The sequence below is a fragment of the Pristiophorus japonicus genome, chromosome 19, assembly GCF_044704955.1.
Source record: "Pristiophorus japonicus isolate sPriJap1 chromosome 19, sPriJap1.hap1, whole genome shotgun sequence".
In the NCBI taxonomy this organism is placed as follows: Eukaryota; Metazoa; Chordata; class Chondrichthyes; family Pristiophoridae; genus Pristiophorus; species Pristiophorus japonicus.
Genome location: NC_091995.1, coordinates 2,428,788 through 2,441,864, shown reverse-complemented (window position 1 = coordinate 2,441,864; position 13,077 = coordinate 2,428,788). Strand labels below are relative to the sequence as shown.

At 45.8% G+C, this 13,077-nt stretch overlaps 1 protein-coding gene and 1 long non-coding RNA gene across 2 annotated transcripts in view; one reads left to right on the top strand and one right to left on the bottom strand.

Annotated features, from left to right (window-relative positions):
- Positions 1 to 5,476, bottom strand: part of LOC139229616 (zinc-binding protein A33-like) — a 25,314-nt gene extending 19,838 nt beyond the window's left edge. The window contains exons 1-3 of the mRNA XM_070861128.1: positions 4,850 to 5,476; positions 4,669 to 4,764; positions 4,342 to 4,575 (exon numbers count right to left, since the gene is read on the bottom strand). Coding sequence (XP_070717229.1) covers positions 4,342 to 4,575; positions 4,669 to 4,764; positions 4,850 to 5,260 — 741 coding nt within the window. The 5' untranslated portion in view covers positions 5,261 to 5,476. The remainder of the gene's footprint in view (positions 1 to 4,341; positions 4,576 to 4,668; positions 4,765 to 4,849) is intronic.
- On the top strand, positions 5,331 to 13,077 carry LOC139229622 (uncharacterized). Its single transcript, XR_011587764.1, has 3 exons — positions 5,331 to 5,462; positions 9,276 to 9,392; positions 12,733 to 13,077. It is a non-coding gene; the product is annotated as an uncharacterized lncRNA (long non-coding RNA).

The following is a 13,077-nucleotide window of genomic DNA, read 5'->3' as shown; positions in this document are numbered from 1 at the left end:
GGTTGAAGGAAAGGGTGGGTGGGACTGGTTTGCCGCACGCTCCTTCCGCTGCCTGCGCTTGATTTCTGCATGCTCTCGGCAACGAGACTCGAGGTGCTCAGCGCCCTCCCAGATGCTCTTCCTCCATTGTGGGCGGTCTTGGGCAAGGTACTCCCAGGTGCCAGATGCAAACAATACATATGTTTACTAATGTTGAAAACATGGATGTGTATCTATATTATTTCACAGCCATGTACGATTTCAATGATTTATAGTTTTGACGGTGACGATAACCAGACACTAACTGTGATGTTTAACTTCTTGCAAAGTGACTTCACAATAAGGTCAAGAGCTGTAAGGATGTATAGACTTAATTCAATCCCCATTTTAGTCATCTCGTCTGCATTTTGAAACCTATGGCGAACGCCTACACTTGTATTCAAAGCGCTGTATAGCTACAGCCTGCCATACTGTAGTTACACAGTCACCCACTGCTGGTGCCACAGTGCCCTCACTGGCAGCTGCAGCCTGACATGTCCGCATAATCCAATTTGAATCTAAGTGTGGACACGGCAATTTTAAATGGGAGAAAATGCAAAACATTTTCAATATCTCAGATGGTGGAAGATAGATAGATGCGAAGAGACAGCCTGCATGCCTGTCGCCTCTCGCCTGGTTTTAAAAGCACAGCCTATCAGCAGTATAGTTTTGCGCATGCGTGCTCTCTCCCTGTGTGGGATTAGCAGCCAGCAGCTTCACAGTTGGAGTCTGCCAGCTGTGGAATGTAATATAATGGGCGTCCCCACCAAGGCACTCTTACTTCTCTCTCACACACACACACACAAATTGGCACAAGATCAGGAAGATAACATGATGGTAACAAGAATGTGATCGATTGTACTTTATACACAAATTAACCGAGAGACGGAAGAAACTCCTCATCAATGATTGAACCGGACCTCCCACCACCTGGAGTTAAACTTTGCAGTTAACACCATGAGCGGCGCTTTCGCCTCAGGATCACACACCGCTTGAATTCAGTACATTGAGAGTAAGCTTGGGGCCTTTAGAAGCCTGACATGGTTATAAGTAATTAGCTTATTGGTGCAAAACTTATCATTTGGTGTAAAATCGAACCATAAGGAAAGGGTCAGTAGAAAATGAGAATGCAGTAAGGCAGATTTCAGTAAAATGAGGAGCAAAGTAGCCAAGGGGAGGTGCTAAGATATTAATGCACAGGACTGAAGAGCAACGAAGGATTCTAAATGTATAGGAGTTTTAGAAGTATAGTAGTTTTAGAAGTCCCTGGAAAAATAACGAGCAATTGAAATTAAAGCACAGATTTCAAAAGACGCGATCTTGCGGGAAATGCTTCATAGATTTAATTGAGAATATAATAGACATGATAGATCGGGAACTGCAGTGAATGCAGTGTACATGGACTTTTGGAAAGCCTTGCTAAGGTAACACACAGGCGATTACGAGAGAAGCTCATGTGGTTTGGAATTTGCGGAGGATAGCAAACTGGATTAAAACTTAGTTGGAAGGGAGAAAACAGAGAGTAGGGATTAAGGGTGGGTTTTTAGGGTGATTAGAGGTGGGTAGTGGGTCCCACTGGGTTCCGATCTGGAGGTGCAGTTAATTTGGTACAAGACCAAAGGAAGTGGTGAAGTGAGATTAATAAGATGAGGGAATGTGCTAAGTCTTGTTGGACAGAAGTAAATGCCAGTAGGTGTGGGCTGAGACAGGGGCACTAAGAGCAGAGGGATTTGGGGCTATAGGTTCACAGAGCATTAAAGGCAGCAACTCAGGTTGATAAGGCTGTTTAAAAACCTAATGGGATTCTAGGTTTTATCATGAGAGGTATGGAATATAAAATCGAATAGTGATGCATTATTGGGCTTTACACTCGAGGGACAATAATTACAATCCACTAGAGGGCAGGTGATACTAACTTACACAGAGTTGTACAGCTTTTTGAGGATGTAACTAGAAGAGTGGATGAGGGCGAACCAGTGGATGTGGTGTATTTGGACTTTCCAAAGGTTTTTGACAAGGTACCACACAAGAGATTGGTGTGCAAAATTAAAGCACATGGTATTGGGGGTAATGTATTGAAGTGGATAGAGAACTGGTTGGCAGACAGGAAGCAGAGAGTCAGGATACATGGGTCCTTTCCAGAATGGCAGGCAGTGACTAGTGGGGTGCTGCAGGGCTCTGTGCTGGGACCCCAGCTATTTACAATATACATTAATGATTTAGATGAAGGGAATTCAGTGTAGTAGCTCCAAGTTTGCAGATGACACTAAGCTGGGTGTTCGATGTGAGCTGTGACGAGGATGCTCAGAGTCTGCAGGGTGACTTGGACAGGTTAGGTGAATGGGCAAATGCATGGTAAATGCAGTATAATGTGCATAAATATGAGGTTATCAACTTTGGTGGCAAAAACATGAAGGCAGAATATTATCTGAATGGTGGCAGATGAGAAAAAGAGGAGGTGCAATGAGACCTGGGTGTCATGGTACATCAGTCATTGAAAGTTGTCATGCAGGTACAGCAGGTGGTGAAGAAGGCCAATGGCAGGTTGGCCTTCATAGCTAGGGGATTTGAGTATAGGAGCAGGGAGGTTTTACTGCAGTTGTACAGGGCCTTAGTGAGGCCTCACCTAGAAAATTGTTATCAGTTTTATTCTCCTAACCTGAGGAAGGATGTTCTTGCTATTGAGGGAGTGCAGCGAAGGTTTACAAGACTGATTCCCGGGATGGCAGGACTGACATACGAGGAGAGATTGGATCAACTGGGCTGTATTCACTGGAGTTTAGAAGGAAGACAGGGGATCTCATAGAAACAGATACAATTCTGACAGGACTGGACAGGTTAGATGCAGGAAGAATGTTCTCAATGTTGGGGAATTTCCAGAACCAGGGGTCACAGTCTAAGGATAAGCGGTAACCCATTTTGGACCAAGATGAGGAGAAAGTTTTTCACTCAGAGAGTTGTTAACCTATGGAATTCTCTACCACAGAAAGTTGTTGATGCCAATTCGTTGGATATATTCAAGAGGGAGCTAGATATGGCCCTTATGGCTAAAGGGATCAAGGGGTATGGAGGGAAAGCAGGAAAAGGGTACTGAGGTGAATGATCAGCCATGATCATATTGAATGGTGGTGCAGGCTCGAAGGGATGAATGGCCTACGCCTGCACCTATTTTCTATGTTTCTATGTGGAATTCACTTCCAAATTTAGTGGTTGAGGTAGAAACTAAGTTAACATTCAAGATTAGATTGAATAGGTGGACGAAGGGACATGAAAACCGTATGAGTAAATATGATTTGCTCTATCTAATTTCTGTTGCTTTACAACAACAACAATAACTTGCATTTATATAGTGCCTCTTCAGTAGTAAAACATCCCTAGATGCTTCACATGAGCAACATGAATTTGACAACGAGCTACTTGGGAGATATTAGGACAGGAGACCAAAAGCTTGATCCAAGAGGTAGGGTTTAAGGAGCCTCTTAAGAGAGGAAAGCGAGGTAGAGAGATTTAGGAAAATATTTGCAGAGCTTAGGATCTCGGCAGCTAAAGGCAGAGCTACTAATTGTCCAGTGATTAAAATTGGGAATGTGTTTGAGTCCAGATTTGGCAGAGCGCAGCTATCGTGGAAGGCTATAGGGCTGAAGGAAGTTGCAGAGATAGGGAAGGGCGAGGCCAAGGAGGGATTTGTAAACAAGGATGAGAATTTTAAAATCGAAACATTGATCCACCGGGAGCCAGTGTAGATCAGCGAGCACAGTGGTGATGGGTGAACAGGACTTGGTGAAAGTTAGAATATGGGCTGCGGAGTTTTGGATGAGCTCAAGTGTACGGAGGTTGGAAAACAGGAGGCCGGCTAGGAGAGCATTGCAATAGTCAAGTCCCTAGGTAGCAGAGGCATGGGTGACCGATTCAGCAGCTGATGAGCTGAGGCAGGAGCTGAGACGGGTGATGTTAAGGAGGTGGAATTAGGGGGCTTTGTTGATGGCATGTATATCTCATCTCGGGGTCAAATAGGACACCAAGGTTGCATACAGTCTGGGTCACTCTCAGACATTGGCCAAGGAGATGGATGAAGTTGGCATCTTGGGAACGGAGTTTGTGGCGGAGACCGAAGACAATGTCTTCAGCATTACCAATATTTAGTTGGAGTAAATGTCTGCTCATCCAATACTGAACGTCGGACTAGCAACGTGACATATCAGAGACAGCGCCGGGGTCGCGAGAGCTGGTGATGAGGTAGAGCTGGGTGTTGTCAGCATACATGACTTTGTGTTTTCGGAGATGTCATCGAGGCCCAGCATGTATTTAAATAAAAGGTCTTACCTTCAGAAACCAGATTGTGTCTTGTTCCTCCATCTGTCGCTGTATCGCTGATATTTCTCGGTTAATACAATCTAACTCCTGTTGGATTGCACGGCAGTTTTTCTCCATTGATTTTAGAATATTCCCCTCTTGTTCCCTGAGATCACTGATCAAACGCTGCTCTTTCTCAGTGAGAATCTGATGCATTTTAGCGAACTCGGATGTGATGTGGGTCTGTAGACTGCTCCACTGTTCCTGCCGAATGAAATATGAAACATAATAAATGAACGGCGATAAAGGGAACAAAGCTAACCGAGATCCCAGAAAACCAGCTCAGGGAGACTTTACCCTAACTCCGGAAATCTGCTGTTTCTGCCGCCGTTCGGTGTCCAGAGCCGAATCCTTTCTCTTTGTTGTCGAATCCAGAGATGATGTCAATTTATCCTAGAATCAGAAATTAATTGAATGTAAAGTTTCATCATAAAACAGATTTTTCAATGTTGCCAGAGATTGTACCCTCCCATTTTACCCTGTACATCTGCGCAGCCTCGTCTATCGCCATAAAATTGTGGGACTTGTGACCCCTCGGCCCTTTAGCAACAAGACACTTCACACAGACCAGTTTCTTGTCAGTTTCACAGAACAGCGTCAGTTCTTCCTGATGTTCCTCACAGCGAAGTTCACTGTCCGGATTCAGGTTTAATTCTCGAACTTTCTCGGCCAGATTCGCCAAGGCCCGATTAACCCTGAGGTTTATTTCCGGAAACTCCTCTCTACATTCCGGGCAGGAGTTTGTCTCCGTCTTTTCCCAACACTGTGTGATACAGGAGCGGCAGAAGTTGTGCCCACACTCCAGTATTACCGGAGCGGTGAAGAAATCAAGACAAATGGGACAAATTAATTCATCTGTTAGCTTCTGTGTCCGATGTGTGGAAGCCATGTTTTCTCTCAACACTTCCTGGTTCAATCCGCTCCCAGTTTCAATGTTTTTTTTACAGGGAGGAGCCAGAGCGAGATTGTGCCTTTACTGCGCGATCTGTTCAGCACTGAGATGTTTACCAGTTCACAGAGGTCAACGCCTACATTCGAACACAAGAGGGAAAAGATTGAACTTTGCGTGTGTGGAAAGTTCTCAATTGCAGGTTGGTCGCTTCTTCTCTTCCCAGAGAACAGTGGACCTGTGGATCAAGGTGCCCGCTTACGGTGAACGCTGATTGACGGTATTCCTTCAGGAGAGAACTAGCCCTATCTCTGGGTGGGGAGGAGATGGCCTGGGACCAGAGATAGCTACTCTGAAGGTCAGGGACAGTGTGAGCTCCGAGACTACTTTCGATTACCTAAAAGAGCCGGAGAGGAATGTTTCAGATTATCTCTCCGCTAAACTCCACTGCCTGGATATTATGTGACTCCCTCTGGTTTGGGAGTGTCTCTGTGATGACGCATTAAGGCATCACAACTGTATGGGGCATTCTGAAGAGACCCGAAGATCTTTTCAGTCTGATATTTAGTACGTTCGCCATCGAGTATTATATTCTGTTGGTGGAAAATGAAACAATCCACTCACAGTACAGATTGCTGCAGTATGTAGATTTAATCAGCAAACTGTGCATCTACAATCAATGTTAAACAAACAAACACTTGCATTTATATAGCACCTTTCAGGACCACTGGCCGTCCCAAACCGCTTCAGAGCCAAGGAAGTACTTTTGTAGTCTAGTCACTGTTGTAATGAGGGGAAAGTGGCAGCCAATTTGCACACAGCAGGCTCCCACAAAAAGCAATGTGCTAATAAGAACATAAGATGCAGGAGCAGTAGTGGGCCATACGCCCCCTCAAGCCTGCTCAACCATTTAATAAGATCCTGGTATATCAGCGATCAAAACTCCACTTTCCCGCTCGATCTCCATATCCCTTGATTCCCTGAGACACAATTTTAAAATTACCATTCATGTGCTCAAATCTTTCCATCGCCTCAACACTCCCTATATCTGTCCCCACCTCCAGCCCTACAATGCTCGGGGAAATCTGTGTGTCACCAATTCTGGCCCCTTGTCCATCCCCCATTTCTATCACCCCACCAGTGGCGGCCTTGCCTTCAGCTGCTGCGTGCTAAGCCCTGGGATTTCCTCCCTGAACTCTCTGGCTCTCCACCTGCCTTTCCTCCTTTGAGACGCTCCCTAAAACCTATCACTTTGAGCTCGCATCTAGTCACCTCTCCTAATAACTCCCTATGTGTCTCTGAGTCAATATTTGTCCAATTACGCTTCTGTGACGAGCTTCGGCATGTTATTCTACGTTAAAGGCGCTATTTAAATGCAAGTTGTTGTTAAGAACAAATAAATAAAACCCTTAAAGTAAATGTGCTGATTGCAGACTATGGGCGGCCCTGTGCTATTCTTAATCTGTTTGCTGTTATAAAACGACAAGGAAGTTTTTCCCAGGACCAAACAGATTAATTATTTTTAGTCCCAACGTCCCGAGTCAGTGATGGAATGGTCCCCTGTGGGTGAAACATTGACACTGCGGGTTCCCATCCCTGTTCTAATGATGGCCCTCTTTTTGGCATTTGGAGCCGGTTGGCCGTCAGATCAGACTGGCTGCAGGAAGTCTCGCCCCACTCCGCCGCATTTCTTGCAAGAGCACACGAGAATTGCAGCATCTGGTTCTTCACAACTGATGTAATTTTGATCTTTACAATTGGCAAAATGGGAAATACATTTCTTTGAATCCCTGTACGACATACCAGCCAACCCGTCTCTCGCCTAACAGCTGCTGCAGCTGGTGAGCCCTCAGAACATGCCACCCTCTATCCCTCCGAACCCCCAGCTCACAGAGACACTCTGTCCCTATTTCCAGCCACGCTCTATCCCGCGTGAAGAGACACTCGCCTTCTCACCTCAAGTTGCTTGAGACACTGGGCGATATTTCCCGGGACCCTGACCCAGCAGTGAGGCCGTGTCCAACAGTTGGATGAACTTTCAATCATTACTGACCTCGTCAGTCCACAGAGAGGTTTTCCACTTGCTAAGCTGAAGATACCTTTCGATGTGTTAGCCTTCCCCTTGGCCCAGATTCTCTGTAGCACAAAGGCGGCAACACATTTAGCATTCCTGGACATTGTTTCACTTTTGAAGTTGGATGAGGTTAGTTCCCTGAATAAAAACACCACTCGAAGTTATCACCGAGGGAGAACACTCAATATGACACGCTTTATGAGACAGAGGACACCCAACCTCTCTCTCACCTAGGATTATTGCCCAATTTTGTTCTGCAAGTTACGGACTCGCGTTCTTTAATCAAGCCAGATAATTTATTGAGTCTCACAAAGATACACAAAGTTAATATTCAACAAAGGCAATATGTATCCAGCGAGACTTTTGTCCGACGGTTCCTGCTTGCAAGCTCTCTGGGGCACCATCTCCTGTTCTTGCTCTGTTCTGTTGACCGTAGTCGATATTCTTCCTCTCGGTGTGTCACCGATTTTCTGCAGCCTTACGTTTACCCCCCTCGCGGTGCTGGTGCCTCACCACATTAGTCCATGGATCGTATCGGCCGAACTGATTGCATTATAGACGCATGCTGTTCCTTCGTGTCCTCCGAATTTCCCAGCATGTACACCTCGTACAGGTGGTTCCTGTTTTCTGATCTTGCCAGCGACTCAAAGTTCAGAATTCGTCTAACTGCCACTCTGCGGTTTCACAAACCTCTGTTCGGATCTTCAATTCTCGCAGACAAGTACAGATGAATTATATCGCCTCTGCCATTGTTATTACACAAATTTTAACGTTGAAAAACATATCTTTCAGTAACAGTCCTGCCGATTACACGTCACCACACTGCAGCAGAACCTAATGCACTAATGCAAGTGCTTACAACATATTGGATTAGCCTTTCCATCTTGCCTTGCAGTTACGGTTCCGCCTTAACAAAACAAGTAATAATACAAAGTCAGTTTACAAAGCAAGTAATAACACAACGTCAGTCACGCAGAGTTTTAGTTAAAACAACATATGTGAATCTATGAAACCCCCTACAGTTCCCCACCTCCAAGTTGAAGTGTTATTCACACTGAATCTTCGCAAAATCTATTGAGGTCTCAGCAATAGTTAATACCCTCCCACTTGCAGTCTTTCAATACCTTCACCACACGGACTGCATCGGTTCAAGAAGGCGGCTCACCACGACCTTCTCAAGGGCAATTAAAGATGGGCAATAAATGCTGGCCCTGCCAGAGATGCCCACATCGCATCAACGAATTTTTAAAAAGAGAGAGAAGGACGGACGCTCAGGCAGAGAGAGGGACACCTCAGGGCTTAAAATCATCATCATCATTATCATCATAGGCAGTCCCTCGGAATCGAGGAAGACTTGCTTCCACTCCTGAACTGAGTTCTTTGGTGGCTGAACAGTCCAATATAAGAGCCACAGTCCCTGTCACAGGTGGGACAGATAGTCGTTGAGGGAAGGGGAGGGTGAGACAGGTTTGCCGCATGCTCCTTCCGCTGCCTGTGCTTGCTTTCTGCATGCTCTCGGCGATGAGACTCGAGGTGCTCAGCGCCCTCCCAGATGCACTTCCTCCACTTAGGGTGGTCTTTGGCCAGGGAGTCCCAGGTGTCGGTGGGGATGTTGTACTTTATCAGGAAGGTTTTGAGGGTCTCCCTGTAAAGTTTCCTCTGCCCACCTATGGCTTGTTTGCCGTGAAGGAGTTCCGAGTAGAGCGCTTGCTTTGGGAGTCTCGTGTCGGGCATGCGGACAATGTGGCCTGCCCAGCGGAGCTGGTCGAGTGTGGTCAGTGCTTCAATACTGGGGATGTTAGCTGAGTGAGGACGCTGATGTTGGTGCGCATGACTTCCCATGGAATTTGTAGGATCTTGCGGAGACATCGTTGGTTAAAATAGGTGCTTTGTGTCTGTGTTTCCCATTGCTGCCTTGTGGTGACGCTGTTGTCTGTTCAGTTACAGCAGGCGCTCGGTTCCGCCAGATATACCTGCAGCGGTTCGCAGTAATGTACAATGAAAGTAGGCCTGCCTTAAACCCAGGGACCGTGGGGAGGCAAACACGCCCAGAGACAGGTATTTTCTGTTTAGCCCGATGCAAACAAATGGACATAGGAACCGCAAACCGAAAAGGACTGAGGCCCACAAAGTTCCCCTTCTACCATCGCAGCAGTCGCATATTGATCAATATTGTAAATGGTGACACATCATAGCAAATCGGTCTGCGGACTGACTGCGTTAAGAATGATTCAGCCCTTTCCTACTTAGAAGCTTGACAATAATCAGATAACTGAGACTAACCCAACCTGCTGTCTACGGATTTCTGACTTATTTAGGATGAACAGGAGACAGTTATTATGTTCTTTTTACACCTGTTTTTATTAAGATTCTGCAATATAATCTCCTTTACAATTATTTTACATTCTCCTTTAATAACAGTCATATAGCGAGTTAATTCTTGTATTAAAGCGAGTTGTACAACAGGTGCCAACCGTGGTTCAGTGGGCAGCACTCTCCCCTGTGAGTCAGAAGGTTGTGGATTCATGTCCACTCCAGAGACTTGAGCACCGCAGTACAGAATGACAGAAGTTTACAGCACGGTAGGGCCCATCGTGTCCGCGCCGGCCGACTAAGAGCTATTCAGCCGAATGTCACTCTCCAGCAAATGGTCCGTGGCCCTGTAGGCTACTACACTTCAGGTGCACATCCAGGTACTTTTAAATGTGCTGAGGCTTTCTGCCTCTACCACCCTTTCAGGCAGTGAGTTGCAGACCACTACCACCTTCTGGGTAAAGATATTTTCCCTCCTGCCAATTACTTCAAATCTATGCCCCCTGTTTGTTGACCATTCTGCCAAGGGAAACGGGTCCTTCCTTCCCACTCTACTTAGGCACCACATAATTTCATATACTTCAATCAGTTCTCACCTCAACCTCCTCTGTTCCAAAGAAAACAGACCCAGCCTCTTCAATCTTTCCTCATAACCCAAATTCTGCAGTCCAGGCAACGTTCTTGTAAATCGCCTCTGCACCCGTTCCTGTGCAATCACATCTTACCAGTAATGTGGTGATCAGAACTGCACACAGTACTCCAGCTGCAGCATAACCAGTATTTGATATAGTTCAAGCATAACATCCCTGCTCTTGTATGCCGTGCATTGACTAATAAAGGCAAGTATTCCATAGGCCTTCTTAACACCCTTATCTACCTGGTCTGCTTCCTTCAGGGACCTGTGGAACTGCACTCCAAGGTCTCTTTCTTCTTCTACTTTTCAGTGTCATACCATTTAATATATATTCTCTTACCTTGTTAGATCTCTCCAAATACATTACCTCCCACTAATTATGAGTGAATCAAATTTGTCCCTGTTCTGCCCACCTGACCGGTACATTGATATCTTCCAGCAATCTGCAGCTTTCTTCTTCATTTTCAACCACTCAGTGCCATCTGCAAACGTTTTAATCATAACCCCAACATTCAAGTCCAAGTCATTGATATATAGCAGGAAAGCAAGGGACCCAGCACTGAGCCCTGCAGAACCCCATTGGATACAGCTTCCCAGTCAAAAAACACCCATCAGCCATTACCCTTTGCTTCCCGCCTCTGGGCCAATTTTGATTCCAACTTGCCACTTTGCCCTGGATCCCATGGGCGTTTACTTTCCATAACAAATCTGCCATGTGGGACCTTATTAAAAGCTTTGCCAAAATCCATATACACTACATTATATGCACTGCCCTCATCGACCATCACAGTTACCTCCTCAAAAATGTCAATCAAGTTAGTCAGACACGACTTTCCCTCAACAAATCGATGCTGACTGTCCTTGGTTAATCCATGTCTTTCCAAATGAAGATTTATTCTGTCGCTGAGGAATATTTCTGATAATTTTTCCACCACTGAGGTTAGGCTGACTGGCCTGTAATTACTTGGTCTATCCCCTTCTCCCTTTTTAAACAGAGGTACAACATTAGCAGTCCTCCAGTCCTCTGGCGCCACATCTGTTGCCAGAGAAAACTGGAAAATGGTGGTCAGACCTGCTTTTTTCCCCTGTTGCTTCTCTTAACAGCCTGGGATACATTTCATGGAATACTCTCCACTTGCCTGGATCAGTGTAGCTCCAACAACACTCAAGAAGTGAACTGACACAGCAAATAATCAGGAAGGCAAATGGAATGTTGGCAATTATTGCAAGGCGTTAGAGTATAAATGCAGAGAAATCCTGCTACAACTGTATTGGTGAGGCCGCACCTGGAGTACTGCATACAGTTTTGGTCTCTGTATTTAACGAAAGATATACTTGCATTGCAGGCCATTCAGAGGAGGTTCACTAGGTTGATTCCGGAGATGAAGGAGTTGACTTATGAGGATAGGCTGATTAGGTTGGGCCTATACACATTGGAGTTCAGAAGAATGAGAGGTGATCTTACTGAAATTTATAAGATAATGAAGGGGCTCGACAAGGTGGATGCAGAGAAGATATTTCCACTCATAGGGAAAACTAAATATGGGGGCATGGTCTTAGAATAAGGGGCCGCCCATTTAAAACTGAGATGAGGAGGAATTTCTTTTCTCAGAGGGTTTTAAATCTATGAATTCTCTGCCCCAGAGAACTGTGGAGGCTCGATCATTGAATATATTTAAGGTGGAGATAGACAAGTTTTTGAGCGATAAGGGCGGAAAGTGTTATGGGGAGCAGGCAGGGAAGTGGAGCGGAGTCCATGATCAGATCAGCCATGATCTTATTGAATGACAAAGCAGGCTCAAGGGGCCAAATGTACTAATCCTGCTCCTATTTCTTATTTTCTTATGATCTTATAAGAAGCTCGACACGAACCAGGACAAAGCAACTGGCTTGATTGGCACCCCATCCACCACTTTGAACATTCACTCCCACCACCACCGGCGCAGCTTGGCTGCAGTCTGTACCATCTACAAGAGGGACTGCAGCAACTCGCCAAGGCTTCGTCGGCAGCACCTCCCAAACCCGAGTCCTTTACCACCTTGAAGGATAAGGGCAGCAGGTGCATTGGAACTCCATCACCTCCAAGTTCCCCGACAAGTTACACACCATCCTGACATATAAGTATATCGCCGTTCCTTCATCGTCTCTGGGTCAGAATCCTGGACCTCCCTCCTTTACAGCACTGTGGGAGTACCTTCACCACACGGACTGCAGCGGTTCAAGAAGGCAGCTCACTACCACCTTCTCAAGGGGCAATTAAGGGGATGGGCAATAAATGCCGGCCATGGCAGTGACACCCACATCCTATGAATGAATTAAAAAAAAGGATAGACGGAGTGATGGAGAGGCAGACGGATAGATAGGCAAACAATGGGACTAATCAAGGCTTAAAATAGGTACTGTTTTTCCCAATTCTGCCACGTGATGACGTTGTTGTCTGTTCCGTTACAGCAGGTGCTCGGTACTGCCACAGATTCCTGCAGCGGTTCCCAGTAATGTACAATGAAGTAGTCCTGCCTTAAAACCCAGGGAACGGGGAAGGCAAACACGCCCAGAGACAGGTATTTTCAGTTTATCCCGATGCAAACAAAGGGACATAGGATCCGCAGGCCGAAAAGGATGGAGGTCCAACAAGTTCCCCTTCTACCATCGCGGCTGTAGCATAATAGAACAATTTTGGAGATGGTGAAAAATCACAGAAAACTTATCTGCGGACTGACAAAATCAAGATTGATTTGGCTCTTTTGCACTTAGAGTCTTGAAATTAACCAGGTAACGGAGACCAACCCAACCAGC